Source organism: Drosophila subobscura, chromosome E (genome assembly GCF_008121235.1).
Source record: "Drosophila subobscura isolate 14011-0131.10 chromosome E, UCBerk_Dsub_1.0, whole genome shotgun sequence".
Classification (NCBI taxonomy): Eukaryota; Metazoa; Arthropoda; class Insecta; order Diptera; family Drosophilidae; genus Drosophila; species Drosophila subobscura.
Window position 1 is genome coordinate 7,025,043 of NC_048531.1, and position 18,672 is coordinate 7,043,714.

Below are 18,672 nucleotides of genomic sequence, written 5' to 3' on the forward strand. Positions count from 1 at the left end.
CAGTGTGAGCATACAGAAGTCTGGATGCAAAATTTGGTGGCTCTAGCTTTTATGGTCTCTGAGATCCAGGCGCTCAACAAGACGGACGGACAGACGGACAGACGGACAGACGGACGGACAGACAGACATGGCTCAATCGACTCGGCTATTGATGCTGATCAAGAATATATATACTTTATGGGGTCGGAGACGTTTCCTTCTGTGCGTTACATACAACCGTTATGTGCACAAATACAATATACCCTATTTACTCTTCGAGTACCGGGTATAAAAACCTCGAATCGACCTGTTAGTGACTATTGGATTGTTCTCGTGTTATAAAGCTGGCGCTAGTTCGAGTTTACTTTAACAAAACAAAAAAAAAGGAAGAAAAAATACAATTACAAGTAATATTAATTGAAAACAATTTCCATTTCCAAATCAAAATCCTGGAGGCACCAGACGTGCATTTCTCCCTACACTCCACAATTGACTATAAAAAACTCGTACTACATATTTGCAAAATACACATACAAAATGTTCTCAGGTTCAGGTTCCATCCTTTCTTTTTTTCTTTTTCTTAATTTGTTTAACGATTACTCTTTGCTTTCGAGTGATATGCGTTGAATTTGTGTGTGTGTGTGTGTGTGTGTGTGGGTTTGGTTTTACACATTCGCATTTGTTCGCATTAATTATGAGCACAATAATAGTTTTAACAAATAATATATGTTTGTATGATACGTAGATTTGCTTTGCCGAGACTTACAACTAGAAAATAAAATTTGAAACATCCTCAAAGTGTGTTTGTTTTGCTTTTGCTTTTGCTTCGCCATTCCTTTGTGTGGTTCAACAATAATAATTAATAATTAATAATAACTGGAAGCACTGCTCTAATCCAATCGAAAGAATGCGTTTCACAGAACAAAAATGTTTTATAATGGGACAGAAACTGACACAGCGCTTCAGAACGAAAGTTTGGCCAAAAGTTGCGGATTGGGATTTCCGTTTTGTAGATATTTATGATGGGGTAACAAAAGTGTTGGGGTTTGTGTGGCTGTTTTGGTGGATTGGTTCTCAGCTCCGGCTCCAGCTCCGTGCGTCCAACTCCGCTCAGATGGGACGCGTGAAGTTGGCGGGGAACAGGCCCTTCTCGCTGGTGCCCTCCTTCTGACCCATTAGCCAGCCCTCCTCCTGTAAGTTGGCAAGAAAGAACTGTACTCAATAAAGACAAGAAGTGCATCCATCCAGTGCATGCCACAAGCGGGGAGGGGGCAACTAGCTCAGGGAAAGGGGCAGGCCGTGAAGGGCGAAGCTCAACTGCATTAACTTTACCTGGTCCTCGGGATCATCGTACTCGATCACGCGAATTGTGTCCCCGATCTCAAAGCTCAGCTCGTCCACATCCTCCTTCACGTAGCCGTAGGTGGCCTTCACCCGATAGAGCGTGCCGGCCGGCAGATCAGCCGTGTTGGCATCTAATGCGAAGAGAGAAGAATGATTCGGGGTTAGCCTCCATGCTCGAGTAAAGACACACGTCACGGAGTGTACATCAATAATGGTGGCATAGCATGGCTCTGTTTAGTAGACAAACGCACGCAGCGGAACAACAAAGGAGCAAACTTGGCCCAAACGGGGTTAGTATGCCTCATGGCTGAGGCGGGGTTCAGCGCGGGATAAGCCAACGATTAAAGCAGCTTACGTGCAAGCGATAAATGATGGATGATGTGAGGGGTATTCGTGGGTGATCGTGAAGCGTGATGGTGTCTGGTGACTGGTGTCTGGTGGCTGGCGGGTGTGGTTGGAGCTTGATAAACCAATAATACTATAGCTATAAATAGCCTACATACGTGCTGCTGAAGGACACCTGTAACCAGTAGCGTAGCCAAGTCCATTTCGCCCAATTACAACTAAAACCCAAAACGAAAACAGAGATACATTTGCAAGCCGTGGGATGAGAACAGAGATGGCCGCCAATGTCGATGTCGATGTCGATGTCAATGTTGGATGAGTGGTTCGATGGAGCCTGCTTAGAGTGGATGCCCCTTGCAGCATGCCACACACCAAACATTACAATACAAAATACACAGTGATCCGCTCTTTAGTGGACAACAAAATTAGACAGGCCTGAGCCTGAGTCTGAGCCTAAGACTGAGCTTGGGCAGTGTCCCAGTTAGTTTTCTGACCAGACGACACGGCGCACAGCGTTCTTATAAGTGGGATAAGGATGCAGAGAGAGATAGTGACAGAGATTTACACAGAGATATTAAGAGAGAGAGCTAGTAGCTAGAGAGAGAGACTGTGGACCCAGTGGACTCGTATTGAGGTTTACTCACCATTGGGCACCTCGTAGATGCGCTCTTCGTCCTCTTCGAACGGATTCTTATTAGCATTATTAACGGTTTGCCTATGAACTAATTGCCTACTGATCTGATTGCTGACTGTACTTGTACTTGTATTTGTAACTGTATCTGTTTCTTTATCTGTATCTGAATCTGTTGATGTAACTAAGTGCTTGGTGGAAGTAGTAGTAGTGGTGGTTGTGTTGATGCCTATCGCTGTTGCATTACCTAATTTCTTCTGCTTGTGTTCCTCGATTGAGTTGCCGTTATTGGCGGCCGCCTCGGCCGCTGCTTCGGCATTCGTTGTTGTTGTGGGCAGCTCTTTGGGCTGCTTGCCGCCACCGCCACTGACACTGGCACTGGCACCGCTGCTGCTGCTGATGTTTTCATTTTCCTTTTCCTTTGCCTGCGCCTGTGCACTGGCACTGCTTGCCGGCGATTGGTTATTGTTGTTGTTGCTGCCATTACCGTTCACCTGGAGGGGTAACACTGCTTCTGCTGCTCCCTCGCCTGCTGCTTTTGTCACTGTCGTTGTCTGTGTGGTGGTTGTGATCTTTGTGTTGGCATTCGGACTACTTAGCTCGGATGTTTCCACTGCTTGGATCGTCACACCATTCACTCCATCCGCCGGCGTAGGACTGCTTGGCACTGGGCTGCTGCTGCTGTTGCGCTGCTTTAAATTTGGCACCGGCGACGGCGACTCCGGCGTTGGTTCTGGCGTTGAAGAAATTGAATCAAATCTCGGCTCTTGCTGGGACGAGCTCGTGGATGTTGCTACATGTTTTCATATTTATAGTTTATATTTATCGTGTTTGTTGTGTGTGGTTCGATTTTGATTGCATTTTTACACGTTCGATGTTGTTGTTGTTGAATTAATGTTTTGGTTTTGTGTGTAGTTTGGTTTTGTTTGTGGTTAGAGAGAGAGTAGAGCATCATTCCAAACAAAAGATCAAATAAAAAGAGAGAAAATAAATCAAATATAACTCAGGACATGCAGGTTAAGGGGCGCTAAAGGAGCACCAATTGGACAGGAACATGCAACATTCCATTTGGCCACAGTCCGCGCAGCCTGGGCCAGCCCACATACATACTCAAACACATCCACATCCATACGCTACCATATACCACATCATCGTAGAGAGATTGGGGGATATATAACCTTATAGGGTATAGTATTTATAGGAGTACGAGCATATGGTATAGATTAGGACTAGCCCAGGCCGCCGTTGCCAACAATTTTGCTTTGTATTTACAATCGAGCGATCGTCCTCAAATGGAATGTTCTTGCCATGCCAAAAGGTTTTTAGTTTCAAACTCAACGAAAAAGTTAACCGAATTAGTTGCCAACAAATTGAAACGAAAATGTAAACAAATATATCTTATAAATTGCCAAAAACTACTGCGAAATCATCAATCATAGACTATATAGAGACTATACAGTGCGGTATGGGATAATACAGCTATTTGCTTCTATATGTTGTGTATGATTTTGAGCTCTGTTTAGAGATAAACTTTAATGCAATGGGATTTGTTTTGTTTGTACAGTTTCGAGCAATTTATAATAATTATTTGTTTGGTTGAGCAAAAGAAAAGTATCACAAAAAGGGTAAAGAAAACGTGAAAGCAAAGAAACAAACAATAATTCAATAAGTAACAGAGAATAATTAAGGAGCAAAGATAGACAGGGAGACAGAGTAGAGTGGGTGTAGGAGAGAACACCCCCTCGAGGGGAGGTGGACTTACGGCTGTTCGCCAGACTGGAGCCCCCATTTGTGGTAATTTGATTCTGGTAGTTGGTGCTGTTGATGCTGGCGTTGTTCAGCTTGTTCACCGGCGACTGCACTGGACTCGACGTCTTGATGGCATTGCCTGTGCGGGAGCGGGAGTAAACGAAGCAGTAGTCAGCAAGCAGTGAGCAAGCAGTTCGGTGTATGTATGTGTGCGTGAGTGCACAACTTACTCGTTTGTTTGCGGAGCGTGTTAGAGCCGCGCTGCGATTCTGTGGCCAGTTTGTCAACAATCGCCTCCAGTTCCGAGTATATCTGTACAGGTAGAAGACACGTTTAAAACGTTTCTAGTTAAACTCCGCATTAGGTCTGGGACACACACCTTGGAAGTTTCGTTGTGGAAGACCTGCTCGGTGGCAAAGAGCGTCTGCAAGTTGGTCACCAGAAACAATATTCTGGAGTCGTACAGGGCAGGCAGCTCGTCGTGCAGTTCCGTATTGAGGATCTCGTAGGTGCGTCGTGCCTCCTCGAGCTGCTCGCGTCCCTTGGTCAGCTGCTGGATGCACAGAAAATTAACAAAGATCAATCGCCCAGCATCCGCCATCTACCCACCTTGACGTCGTCCTTGCGTTTGTTGGCATTGGCCTGGAGATTTTGGAACGAATGGCGCTGGCCATCGTAGTCAATCAGCTTTCGGTTGCGCTTCTCAACTTTTTTCTGCAGCAAAAGGAACGCATTAGAATTGAGAAATTCCAATTGAGAAAAGTTTCTGCGGACTTACCTTCATTTCGGGAAACTGTCCAGTGTATGTATTGAGTGGTATGAGCACTTGGTCCCCCAGTTTGTGTGCAAAGTCCGCCCACAAGCTCTCCGAGGCGCCTGTCTGTGCTTGCAGCGCATCGTAGCCGCTCCACTGTGGCTCGTAGACCTCGCACACGGCATCCATCAGCGACTTGGAGGCGGTTTGTGCAGCTATCCCAATAAATAAGATACAAAATTGTTGTAATCAGAGGAGTCTGATGGGAATTTGTGATTGTATCTTACCGCGAACACATCTTATATAATTGTTGAATTCCTTCTGTAATCTGTTGGCACTCGTTTGTTGGCGGTTGAAGTTGTTCAAGTGATCGTCGAAGATTTCATCTGCAGTCCGATCCACTTTTCCCAAATTTTGTAGAATCTGTAAAAAGACGATAGGATTTTTGTGAGAAGAGTTTTTCCTTGAATATTCAAGTTGTAAATTCCACCACTTATCAAGCAGTTCACGTGGCATAAGGCAGTGAAGATAAGCAGTACAGATAAACTGTACAGATAAGCAGTAAAATTTAAATATAAATTTGAACCACACAGAGATGTTGGCTGCTTTAAGCTCGGCTTCAATTAACGTTTTTCATCAGCAAAATGTCCCAAAGGGTATGAGTAAAGGAAAATTATTTGGCAATCGTTGAGTTTTTATTTCAGGCACATTGCCTGGTGAGAGAATACAACAAATTCGCTAAATCTGTTGGCACTTGCAGATCCGCTCGGCGTATCTGAGTATCTGGCTTATGGCGTATCTGCCCCAAGTCTGTCCAAATCTTGCCTGTCAACGCCATTTGGGTTAAGAACCTACATTTGTATGTAGTTTCGGCTGAACTCTTCGAACTGGCAGCCTCCGGTCAATTTGTGGCACTTATCCATGGCATGGCATGGCATGGCATGGGCCACCCGTTAATGGCTTTTCGACGAGCAATTAAAAAACACATCGAAAAAAAAACTAGAACGGAAAAAACTGTGTGAAAACAGACACAAAGTGTGGGGAATGCTAGAGCTGGGCCAATGGAATGCCTATAGAAGTTGACACAGCCTTGTAACAGTTTTCTCTGTCATTACAGCATCGCCCACGCTGCCAGCAACAGCAACAAAGAGAGAGGGGAGTGAGTGAGAGAGATGAATATAGTGTCACGGATGGCCATCTGTGCGTATACGCGATGAATAACCCAATATGAGATACCCTAAGCGATAAGCAGCCACAGCAAGCGCTCTATTTGCGAAGATCCAACAAATGTGGCTAAATATTTGTGGCCAGAACAGCAGGCAAACCCTATCTAAACTGGCCCCGCACAGATAACACAGTTGGCTAATTGAATTTGGCGCAACGCTCATCAACACAGAGAGAGAGAGAGAGAGAGAGAGAGAGAGAGAGAGAGAGAGAGAGAGAGAGAGAGAGGAGAGAGAGAGGCGTAGAGATAATTACCTTACCATATCATACTTGTATCTATATCTCTGTAGAGACTGGGCATGGGTATTACTACTCGTACTCGTACTCGTACGAGTTTTATATAAGCTCGCAAGCCACAAAAACTCTCGGAAACAGAGAGAACTTCCTCTGGCAGGAATTTCGGTTTGTTGACCACTCGTTTAAGCCCCGTTATGCGGCATGAGTGATTGTCAAATGACTCCGCACCATGTGGCACGCATACGGAATTGGCCAAGACGGAAGTACACATGTGTGCCTGCACGATCATGGAATGCCCTAACCGCACGTATCTTATCTAGCAAAATGATCCATTATTAATTACGTTGGCGGAAAGGGTGGATAAAAATTATGTATTATGTAAATTATTCATAAAAATTCAAATCAAAACTGTTTCATTATATGCACAGACATCTTGCACTTCCACTGCTTGCACTTGTTCTACTGCTTGTCACAATGAACTACTTGCATCACAGTTCTTACACTGCTTACAGTTATGCTGATGAAGCAGTCACAGTTCTCCACTGCTTCCCAAGAGTATCCACACACACATGCGGACATATTTCAAGCAAGTGCAGCTCCACCCGAATGAACCTTTTATGGTTAACACACACACACGCACACCTGTTACCTGTTACCTGTACCTGTACCTATGCCTGTGGCTTCGGCTATGACTATGTGGCTTAAGCAACAAACTTGTTGCCGTCTCAAGACATTTTAATGACCATTTTCGTAATTGAAACCAAACGGTCTCTCGTCTTTCGCCTGCGATCTCTGGTTAAGGCTTTTATTTACTTCACTTCCTTAGTTGGTTCGATATCTGTGTAACTGAGGTGTGTGTGTGTGGAAGTGGAAAACGAGCGAAGACAGACGCCTGTGTGGGTGTTGGTGTCTCTGTGGGTTATCCAATGATCCATTCAATGCAAAACCAAACGAATATTATCATACAGAAATTCATTATCATTTGCTGGACGCCTCACAGATACGAGGGATAATCATGCGTGACGGGCCACGTTGTTGCCAAGGCGCGGGGAATCTTATCAGAGGAGCTACCGCGGGTACTACCACAAGGATAGTCCACTTCCGTTTTGATATTTCTTCTCACTTTTTTTTGGGGCAGGCACCATGTGTAATGTCTGTCGCAGTTTGCGTCACCGAATTCTAAATCTATATAAAAATATTTTATGTATATTCAGAGAGGGGAAAAGAGAAGACAAGGTGTGCCTGTGCCTGTGCCTGTGTCTGTTTATGTAGAACGCACGTCTGGTCTGCCTTTTGCATATTTTGTCATTTTATTTAAGAACTGACGCCGCTCTTTCTCTCTCTCTCTGGATCTTCGCTCTCCCGCTGGGCAGTCTGTTGCCAAAAGTCATAGATCTATATATAATGTCTACACATATGCATGGACATATATACGACTAAATTCCACATACTTTTAGCATCACAAATCGCTAACCACGCATACAGCATGTGCGTAGAGACTGTCCGGAAGGGGGTGTCCAACAAATGTCTAACCAGCGAAGAAGGTTGGGAAAAGTCATAAATTGAAGCCAAAAGATTTGACGGAGTTGGACCTCCGCCCGTGCCTGTCTGTGGCTAAACGTGGGCTAAACTTTTGGTCTCGTTGGCTGGCACCAGTCTTGGCAGTGTCACAGAGCAGCCACAGGTCGTTGGCGACCTCGGAAAGAGTGAAAAATCTCTGCTTTTGGTTATACTGCAGAAATGGGCGTAGGATGTGGGTTGGCTGGATTGGATTGGATCGATGACAACATCGCACAGATGTCTGTCTGTGCACCGGAACGAATGTGTAGATGGAGAAGCAAACTCCATTCTGCGTACATTCTTTTGGAATCGACATCGAGTGCAATCTAATGAAATGAAACGTCGGAACGTTCAGCCAACTGCAAATGAAAAGTGCACTAAGCGCGGAGGGGGCAACTACGGGAGTGGGGGCAGTGGCAGTGGCTTTTGGCCATAAGCAGACGTTGGCCTAGTTTTTCAAAGAATGCAACACAGCACAGAGCACACAACACACAGCACAGTGGCAGGCAGGCAGCCAGGCAGCAAGTTGCAAGAGAATCAGAAAATCATTCGCAGTGTGCAATGTGCAGCGTGCAACAAGTCGCATTGGCAGTGCTCGAACTAGCGAATACCTCTTAATCTTTCATTCATACATTCCATCACTCAATTTTCACTCACTTTTGCTGATTTTTTACTACACTTTTTTATCATTTATGCGTTCTGCAGATTATTTATTTTCCTCACTCATTCCATGACTCGGCTGATTGCAATCCTCATTCATTCCAGTCCCTTTTTTAGGGATATTATTCATTCAAAGAGGCTCTCCTCCTGCATTCAGTGCTTTTCTTTATTAAAACTTCGCTTCCTGTCGGAGCTGGGAAATGCTCATACCCCCAAAAGTTGCACAAATGAATGCAAAAAAAGGAAAAGGGTACAAATATCTCTGAATACATCCGCGTATGTACAACATCTAGATACACATGCAATATATGTACATTGTCCACTTATGCCCAGAACAAATACAGCAGCAGACAATGAAAAATAAAATAGAGAGAAAAAATCACAAGAGAAAAACTTGTAGAAATTGGCATGAATAATGCGCCAGCCGGCGGCAAAAAAATCTACCAAGGGAGAGAGGGGGAGGGGAGAGAGAGAACGCTAGAGAAATGTGGAAATGTGCCATGACACAGACTGTTGGGCGGGTATAGAAGGGCGGGCAGGAGGGGGCACACACTTTTTAGCCGGTCCGGTACAGTCCGGGCCAAGCCGTGGCCTCTCTCTCTCTCTCTCTCTCTCTTTATCTCTCGCTCTTTGCATCTGTATCCGTATCTGTGTGTCTGTGTCTGTGTGCCGCCTAACCTATTACCACAAAAGTACATTTTTTCTTTGCATTATTATTATTATTTGTATTCCCCCCAACTTGTTGCCCCGTTTTGATCTTAGCGGTGGGTGCCCATTGAGTCGATCATGATGCTGATGCTGATGATGCTGATGACAGCAAGAAATTATTATTGCTGTGAAGCTCAAAACCGGTTCAACACCTTGCCTACGAGAGACTCCAAAACCCACGGAAACCCCAGCAGCGAGAGGGGGGAAGAGGGATGGAGAGATGGAGAGACCCCACCTACAGTCAAGTGTCATGTGACAGCAATAGAAAAAGCAAAGAGCCAGCAGCAACAGGCCGCAGATCTCCCCCATATCGTTATGTTAATTAATAATCATTTGAGGAGACAGTTTCGGAGTCAGTTTTCGAGCTGAAGTTGAAATGAAAATGGAAAATTGGAATGGACTGGCGATAAATCGAATTCCACTTCAATCGTTTGGAGTTGGATTGCGCAAGAGATCGATAAGATCGATATATGGGAATTGTATTCCATTTTATCATTTTGCATAATCTCTTTTCAAGCTTCTTTCTCTTCCATTCCCCGTCTTCTCCTTCTATTTTGTGGCCTGCCTCTTGGCGGCTTTCTTCGAGTGGAAAGTGAAACTCGTTTGTAGAAAGTTCGCATCAAAAACATGCAGCAAACTGAGTAGAAGAAAAAGAAGATGGTAGCCAGAGAGAAGTAAATATTTATCCTACTCATGCACATATCTATGTATATCTTAGATGTAGCTACAGCAGCCATGTGAGCGCTTCTATTTATCAATTAGCGCATTCGACAATTTCGCTAGATTCTGGCCAAAAGTCAGGGTCCAAAGTCTTGGACGGAGAAGTCAATCCGCAACCCGTTTGCACATAGAATTCCTTCTTATCCGCTTCGATCGGTAAACATTTCTCATCCGAATAGATATCTATTGTCGCTTTGTTTTGAAATGGCATTCAAACTGGACATTTAATGCTAATTGCATTCGCCGGGTTCACCGCTTTCACCAAGCCCCAGCCAAAACATTTACTCTCCTAGAAATGAATAAATAGAAAACAGCAAAACATTCCAAAGCTAATTGCAGCCGGAATACAAAACGAATGCAAATAGAAAGGGCTCCCATAAACAGTCAACAAATGCAATGAAACCAACAGCGGAAAAGGGCCAAAACTCTCAACTATATAACAGAAATTCGCTTCAGAGAGATGAGGAACTTCTAGAGATACTTTAGAGATGATGAAAACGCTCTCTGAAGTCTGGTCCAAACTCTGTTGATTCCAATTCAAAATAATTATTTGAAAGCTGCATTAAGTAATCCAGAGATCTATTGAACAATCCAAGAGAGTTCCCTGGTTGTCGTGCAAAGTAAATGCGCCCCTTAAATATGTGTATGGATTCAACTTAAAGAAAAATTTAACTGGCAAAAAAAAAAGCTTCCGCTGAGCACGAATGTATCTGCGGCTCAGTCTCTGTCCAGTTGTGTATCTCGCAGATGCTCTTTTCTAGCTTTAGACGAACAATTGTTGTCGCCTCAGCAGCTTTTGAGATTATTGCATGGCGACAGGTTTTCATTATTATTTTGTTGTGTTTTGTTTTTAAGCGTTTTTTGTGTTGGATTGTCTCTGTCTCGCTGTATTTGTGTGTGTGAGTATCCGCGTGGCTTATTATCTGCTTATGTAATTTGGAGAATTTTTTCATCGCTTTAGCTCTTGCCCAGACGCGGGGAGAACTTCTCACTGAGCGAATCACGTTGGCAGAGTTTAGTTTTGCTCAAAAATCATGAAGCTATACTAGACATGGAGTAACTGATGTTTATGTCTGAATAAATATTAAGTAGATGAATCAACAAAGGCATTCTATCACTCAGAGTTTTGGCAATCACTTTGGTACCCTGCAAGCTGAAGGCTCTACGATTTTTACTATTCCTTGGTGTGGGTTACATAAGTTCTGTGGGGCCATTGTACAAACATATTATTGTGTCCATGCTAATCAATCACAGGCTATTGAGAACTCAAATCTACTATTGTATGGGCGGGGGAATGTGTTCTCGTAAGTCTAAAAAATATCTGTGAATGCGGTCAAGTCATGAGCTCATACTTAGCACTAGCCAAAAGTGTATCTGCGCCGTCTGTCATTACAATAGTGTCTGTAGCTGTAGCTGTAGCTCTCTGTATCTGTATCTGTAGCTAGGCGTTTAGCATTGAAGCGCAAAGTGAACTCATTCAAGTGTTGGCCACTTATTAGAGATCATTCAGCAAACACTGAAGACCCAGCAGTCAGATGGGGCGCGTGATTTGCATGGAAAAGCATAGACCTGAGATAGCCATAGAAAAACGTAAAATATACTCTTGGAAAACACTGTAATTTATGGCACGTGACGAATGGAATAATGTCCAGTCCGTGCGTTGGCCAATCATTAAGCAGATCGTTAACAAATCGCTGCCAAAAAATCACTCGGCCATGGAAAATGGGTCAAGAGCAGTGGGAAAACGAAAAACCCACTGGGAAACACACATTTGGTTCAACTTTCCAACCATCCACACATCTCGCGGCCTCTCTTTTGCAGCATTCGCTTGTGTCGAGTCGCACAGAAATGTTTTACTTTTCGGCTTATCAGAATCGCGTTTGGCAAATCTCAAATGTATAGGAACAATGGTCATTGCATAACATGATCACGGTCTTTCCCTCTTAGTCCCCCCGTGCCTGGGCAATGGCTCCTCCAATTGGAGTGCCATGATAATGAGAGACAGGGGGGAGGCAGGGGGCTACCATATTCCATTACAGGGAACACATGAACTACAGACGGAATGTGGACGGTGGGTGCGCTTATCAGTTGAAGTGAATTCCTTATACCGTAATAAGCAAATCTCAAATGATAAGCGAATGAGTTTTATTATTAGTTTTCTTTTGTTTTTTTCGGTTTCCGCAACCAGAATTGAAATTTAACGTATACGTCATGTTGGCACAGCCTAAAAACATGGAAACTCGCTTTATTTTCTGTGTTTGCGATCTTTCCCCATAGTCGCAGACGGGCAGCACGCATCGCTGCAGATTGACAATATTTCCACTCCACTCCACTCCATCTCGCATCTGTATCTGTGTCTTTCCTACATTTCGCAATGGAAAATACGAGTACGCACGAGTCAGTGAACTGCTTTTAATTACAAATCCAAGCTGCCCAGCTGCATTACATATTTACAAAACGAACAGCATCGAAATTTTCCAGTTGATCGAGACTCGAAACGGTTTGGAATTCCATTAGGGCTTTGAGAGGAAACTGCACCTGCAGCGAACTGAGGCCAGAATGCGAGCCAAGATGTGGAAACGCCAGCAACAAGCATGAGATTACATGCGATTGCTCCTGTGGCAAACTATTTCAACACGCACAAGCGAAAAGTTTCAAAGAGAATAGAAGAGCATGGAAATATCGTTTGAGCATCCATTCTGTAGCTCTGTCAATATCAATCAATTATTGTAGAGAGCTCTCCCAGATTTCAACTGTCTTAAAAGCGATAATTTACCCTTCTACTGCAGTGCATTCATTTAAAAATAAATCATTTCTACACCTACATTTACCACCAATGGGTTTAATTATTTTATTTCTGCTCATTTTGCCATTTTCCATGCGAATTGCTGCGCCTAATGCACAATCAATTGGCCCCGAAATGGCGTACAATATGCAAGATGAAAGATTCCAACAAAATTGCACAGCATTTAAGATGGAAGGCGGGCCTGGCCCGCAGCAACCACAGAAACCACTTGAGCGAGCGGCGGCGGTGCACAAATTATGCAACTGACATTGAAAAAGTCAAACAGAGATGGGTCTTACCTCTGGCCCCCCTTTTTTTTTTTTGTGGCGTGTAAATCTCATTGAAATTAACTACTTCTCCCCGCCAGACAACACCCCCAACCACACCCCCCTCCCTTGCACACTATCTCTTTCTCGCTCTCTCGCTCAGAGCTCATGGAAAATTGCTCATAACCTCGATATAAGTGGAGGGAAATCATCTGCGAGTGCATTTGCTTTGAGGCTGTGCAGCGGCTTTCGGTGAGGTATCGGATATTCGGGTGGACGCGGCAGGGCGGCGGTGCATCCACAACAATTGTCCCTGATTGGGCAATAACAGCAGCAGCAAGCCACAAAAAAACGCGAAGGTTGCCAAACAAGCGGCACAATTGCACGAGAGCGGCTGCCAGCAGAAAGATGAAATGTACTGGAGGTGCCACAGAGCCCGTCCCATCCGATGCAAATTTTGAACTATGCTAATTCCTATGCTAATACTCGCACTCACACACACACACACACCCCCCAACACAGTTCATTGGAGCGTAACAAGCGCAGTCAAATCTGAATGAACCAAATAAAAGAGAGGAGCAGCCAGGCGGCAGCTTCTGGAAACCGAATCAAAAGGTACCCTGTGGAAACTGAAGGAAGTATCAGAGCACATCCTTTGGCAAATAAAAGCCTGCACATTGCCCTGTTACTTCCGCAATATCCTCCTATAATTAATAATAATAATAATGAAGATTATTCTGCTCCGACTCTGTGGCTCTGTTTTGTTTTGATTTTGGTTCAAAAGAAAGTTTCCCGGCAACTCAAGCGGCTGGAGGGGCATGCTGGCTGCATTTCCATATAAACGAGTAACCAAATCTAAATATTATACGGATGAATTATAATTTACTGATTGCGTAAGCCGAAGCGCAGTTTAAGCACGAAACCTGTTTGCTATCTACCTAAAACAACAGCCTCAAACACTGATACAAACTGGGAACACTTTTGCATGGGAACAGCGAAGAGGGAAGAGGGAAGACAGGGTGTTCCCTTGCCCCCCTCCGAGAGTGGCGTCATTTGTTGGTTGCAGCTCAAAGTAGAACAAGCAACAGATCGCGTGTGTTCTGGCTTGGGGATCAGTTCGGGACTGGGACTGCATCTTTTGTTCTGGCCGAGTTTTCTCCTTTTCCCACCTGCCGTACTTCCGCCAAACAACGCCACGAATCGGATACTTGCACCCATGACACACTGCTACGCCGGGCGGAGATGAGATGCGATGCGATGCGATGCTCATGTCTTAGGCACTCTAGCAGATCCGACACCAAAACAGGTGCATGCAAACATACAGCTGGAAAAGAGCCTCCAGTGCGAATTATTCACTTCTCATATGAACAAAAGCCACAGAGCTGGCATATTCATGATTAAACATCAAAGAATATCAGAGTGAATAATCCGCTGGCTCTAAGAAAAGCTCCGAGGAGTGGAAGAGATGCTTCTGAGTGCTGCCAGTGAGGAATCTCTCGACGTTTTCTTTAACTATAAAGTACCAGCAAACAATAGTAAACAATATTGTACAGCAGCACTTGCAATTCATAAATGTACAAATAAAGGGAGGAGCACTGTGTGGGTATAATCTCCTGTGGCTGATTCCACAAGGTGAATCCCATTCATTACCCATTCCCATTCGGCGTGTGAATGCTTTTTTGTTCGAATTCTGATTAGCAAATCGTGCGCCGAGTGAGCGAACAACAAATAACAACAACAAAATTACCTATACGCTCCATTATATCGGTGTGGCAGTGTATCGTTTGGACTCTAGTCATCGACATCGACAGAGTAATTGACCTTGCCGCATTTTCACGCGCCTCACAAACATACACACGAAAGAATTCCAAAAAGTTTGCTTTCGCTCGTTGCTTCGTGTGTGTTTGTGATGTTTCTTTTGGTGTTGGGCAACCAACTAGAAGGCCCACAAAATAGATCAGAAACTGGCGAAAGGTGAAGAGAGGGTCAAGGAGCTGCGTGGGGTTCGTTCTCCAGACAAACACTTGAACTTCACACCCATCGGAGTGTCTTCCGCTCTTTGCCCTCCCACTCTCCCACTCTTTCTATGCACAATTGTGCATTAATGAAGCAATTTCTTGAGCTAAAGTGAAGTAATTCCAATTGTTATACAATCAAAAGTGACATAAAAGCCATAATGCCTTTTCGCTCTTCACTTTCATAGCCTGCCTCTCGGTAATTTCAATAACTGAGCACTTTTTTTTTTTGCAATAAGCTTTTGAATTGATTTCACAATCACATTATGCATACTAATACATGCATACGTACACACACACATCTCTAGCTGTATCTCTAACTGTATTTGTGCCGCTTGCATTGCGTCGACGGCTCTCTGCTCACTGCTTGAATAAAGCTTAGTAAGCGATCTTTCTGTGCTGTACGCCCCCCTTTTTCGGAATCACACAGTGTCGGGCACATACATTATCAGCACATACTGATAATTATTCGCGCCCCAGCCCCATCCCCAGCCCCGGCTCACAAATTGTTTATCTGAAATATTAGAACGTCTCTCCGCAGGCTCAAAATGCAGTGTCAGGTGCGAGTGTTTTTTTTCCCCCGTTTTCATTGCACTTTCCTCTTGAAGTCAGCCGCATAATTCGAGTATTTCCAAGTATTGTATTGTCAATTTTGATTATTTTCCAACGAATCTTTGAGGTTTGGTATTACGCAGCACAGACGTATTATTGGAAGGTTTTAAAATACACAATTACGAGGAATACACAAAAACAGTGGACCCTGCAACTGCTTCAATGTTTATATTACTTAATGAGGATATTTAAACTGCTTTAAGGATTACTTTACTGCTTAAAACGTTCACAGAGAAGTTTTACTGCTTTCAGGACTGCTTTCACTGCTTGCTCATACGAACTGCAGTTAGTTAATAATAACTAATAAATCAATTAATAAATATATTTAAATGTTTCGAAGAGACAACAACAACTACAACTATGAACTCTTTGATGTCCCAAATTCTATATTTATCTGCTAGATAATTGCAAGTTAACAACGAATTTCGCATTGAAATCTAAATACTTATAAATAAAACAGAGATACCAAATGACATTTACTGGGGAATGGGAATGCCACAAGAAGTTCAACAAGCAAGAGGCAAGTTTGAGCTTCTGCATGGGGATCGGTTTGGTTCGGTTCGGATCGGATCGAAGATGCCAATAAAATGTCAATCGGAGGGGGGCATTCGGCTAGATAGTCAGTTGCAGAGTGAGGGGAAGGGGAAGGGGGAAACTGAGAACGAAAGAGCAATTTTTGGCAGCTGTTCCGTGCCGCTGCTTAAAAATAGCCAAAGAGCGAGCTAACGGCAAAAGCAAGGGAGAAGCAGTGCGGGTGAAATGTTGTGTTGTATGTATTTGTCTTTTTTTGTTGGTTTTTTTTTTGCAAAATAGAAAAGCTAAAGAAAAGTATGCATAGAGTTATAAAACAAAAGCCAACACACAGAGTAAAAGAGTGCGTCGCGTCTATTTAAAGATTGACTGCCAGAAGGAAAAGCGACATTTTCACGCGGCTGGGATGGTGACGGTGACGATGCCGGGGAAAAGCCAACAGTTGTTGGGGCACGGCATCCAAACGCACCTCAAATAAATATCTATCTAGGCAACGCCATCTCTAAGTGTGTGTGTGTGCTTGACAAGTTTTCTCTAAGACAATTTTCGTGCTCATCTCGATGTGAAAAATCACACAGCACATGAAATGTTCCGAAAATTGAGCACACACCATGCGAAATAATAGAGCAGCAGCAGCCCAGAGCACAAGAACGGGATTGTTTTAAAAATAATTTCCCATTTGAGCGTAAATTATGAAATTGTACTAAAAGACCGAGAAATGTACCGAGAGTCGGTAAGTTAGTTTCTTCGATTGCAGTCAATAAGGAAAAACAACAAGAGAGAGAGAGATACGAAAGAGAGAGAATTCTAAATCGGTTACTTTAAAAATACTCGAGATGACATTTAGCTGGGGAATGTTTCAGTTCCAAGTTTAATGACCAACACGAGCCATCCATCGCATCCCAACAACAACAACAAAGAAAAGAGCGCAGAAGAGCGCACAGAAGAAGCAGAGGAAATATCAACGAACTTTGAAGATCCCTCCCAGCCACTCTAAATGCCAGCATCTCGCACAGACACATCCGTAGAGCAGCATTTCTCACCGCTAGATTACAACATTTTTTAGACATCGAACCCCAAACCCCAGACCCAAAACCCGAACCTCTCTCTCACAGCCGCTGTGGTAGTGAGGAATGCGCTGGGGCTGGGGCTGGGGCTGGTGCTGGGGCCTGTGGCTGGGACTGTGGCTGGTATCTAAACTTGTTTGGCACAAAACCCATCGAGTGGGTCAGCTTTTACACATTGTTTGGGCTCTGTCTCCTCCGTTTTTCCTCCACTTTTTTATTGACATTTCGCTGGTTCGAACCAAACCGAACCGAACCGAACCTCCACGAAACGAATATAATAATAACAAAAACTACAAAAACTTTCACTTGTACGCATCTTGCGGGTAAGATGAAACAGATTTGAGTACACGGGCAGAAAATCAGTAAAGTAACAGCGCAACATCGCAGCTCATGAATGGATTCGATTGGATGGGATTTGGGATTGGAAGGGAGTACTTAAGATGAAAATGATAAACAGATTGGATTGGGTCCCACGACAGGTGTCTGATGATTCTCCCCAGTGAAAGCTCGCCCTGCACTTCCCACAACTAACTATTAGTAGGGGTTTCCCGCCTCGGTGGGGATTTTTCCCCAATTTCTTTTGGCACAGATCTAAATGGAAATGGACTGGAAATCGATGGAGAAGCCCTGTGTGTGTGAGAGTGTGTTAGTGACCCAGCTAGGAACTGGGGCAGGGACATGACTTTGGCTGGAGCGTAAAAAATGCAACGAGGATTACACAGCAGTTGCGTGTAGGCGTGGCCAACTGCGAGTGCAACCTGCCCATCCCCACCACATGCGTGGGCGTTGGTGCGCCGTATGCCACCTGCAACTGCAGCTGCTCGCCCCAAATCCCCACTAAAAGGGAAATTTCGTTGCACTCACCTTCTCCTTGGCACGTCCAGCGTGTTTTTGAACAGATTTGGCCAGCATGATGCCTTTATTCTCGGACATTCAGTGTGTGAATATTTGTTAATTTATAATTAGATGAATTTTAGATATATTTATTTATATGCACTGGCCTGGCTACAGAATTTCCGACTATTGGCCGGCCACACACGTTAAAATGATAACTTTAAATGCACAGTGAACACCCAACGACGACGACGACGACAACAGCAGATTTCCTCTTTCTGCTGTGTTAACAATAAACGAGCAAGTCGCGCGCCACACACTTGTTAAACCGAAATATATTTTCGCCTCGCTGGCTTCTGCTATTTTTATGCAGTTTCAGACGGACGCGTCGAATTTATGCAGATTTTTCGTAGATGGCACGTAGACGTAGGCGACGAGATGGAAGGCGGCGACGAACGAATCTTTCTAACCTGACGCTGCTGCTGACGGAACGGGACTCACAGAGCGGCCAGTCGACAGATTCACTTGGCTCCAAAACTACGCGAGTGTACAAAGAGTGGGGCCCCAAGTTGGGGCCACAGAGAGTGAGAGAGAGCGCCACAAATACAGTCTTCCTCTCTCACTCTCATACGATCCGCTATTTTGTTTTTA

General features: G+C 44.2%; 1 protein-coding gene across 6 annotated transcripts; it reads right to left on the bottom strand.

Annotated features, from left to right (window-relative positions):
• Positions 1-350: 350 nt before the first annotated feature.
• LOC117889904 (myc box-dependent-interacting protein 1) lies at positions 351-18,641 on the bottom strand. Of its 6 annotated transcripts, XM_034794423.1 has the most exons (11): positions 18,052-18,627; positions 5,090-5,225; positions 4,827-5,017; positions 4,658-4,762; positions 4,428-4,598; positions 4,279-4,360; positions 4,062-4,187; positions 2,818-3,092; positions 2,547-2,706; positions 1,312-1,454; positions 351-1,170 (listed from the first exon to the last, which is right to left on the bottom strand). In XM_034794423.1, the coding sequence occupies exons 1-11, from the start codon at positions 18,118-18,120 to the stop codon at positions 1,090-1,092; spliced, it is 1,539 nt and encodes a 512-aa protein (XP_034650314.1). In that variant the 5' UTR covers positions 18,121-18,627; the 3' UTR covers positions 351-1,089. The 6 variants fall into 6 exon arrangements, with proteins under 6 accessions (XP_034650314.1, XP_034650311.1, XP_034650313.1 ...); XM_034794420.1 differs by having other exon boundaries at positions 2,313-3,092; positions 18,052-18,641; XM_034794422.1 differs by having other exon boundaries at positions 2,547-3,032; positions 18,052-18,632.
• Between the last annotated feature and the right edge of the window lie 31 nt (positions 18,642-18,672).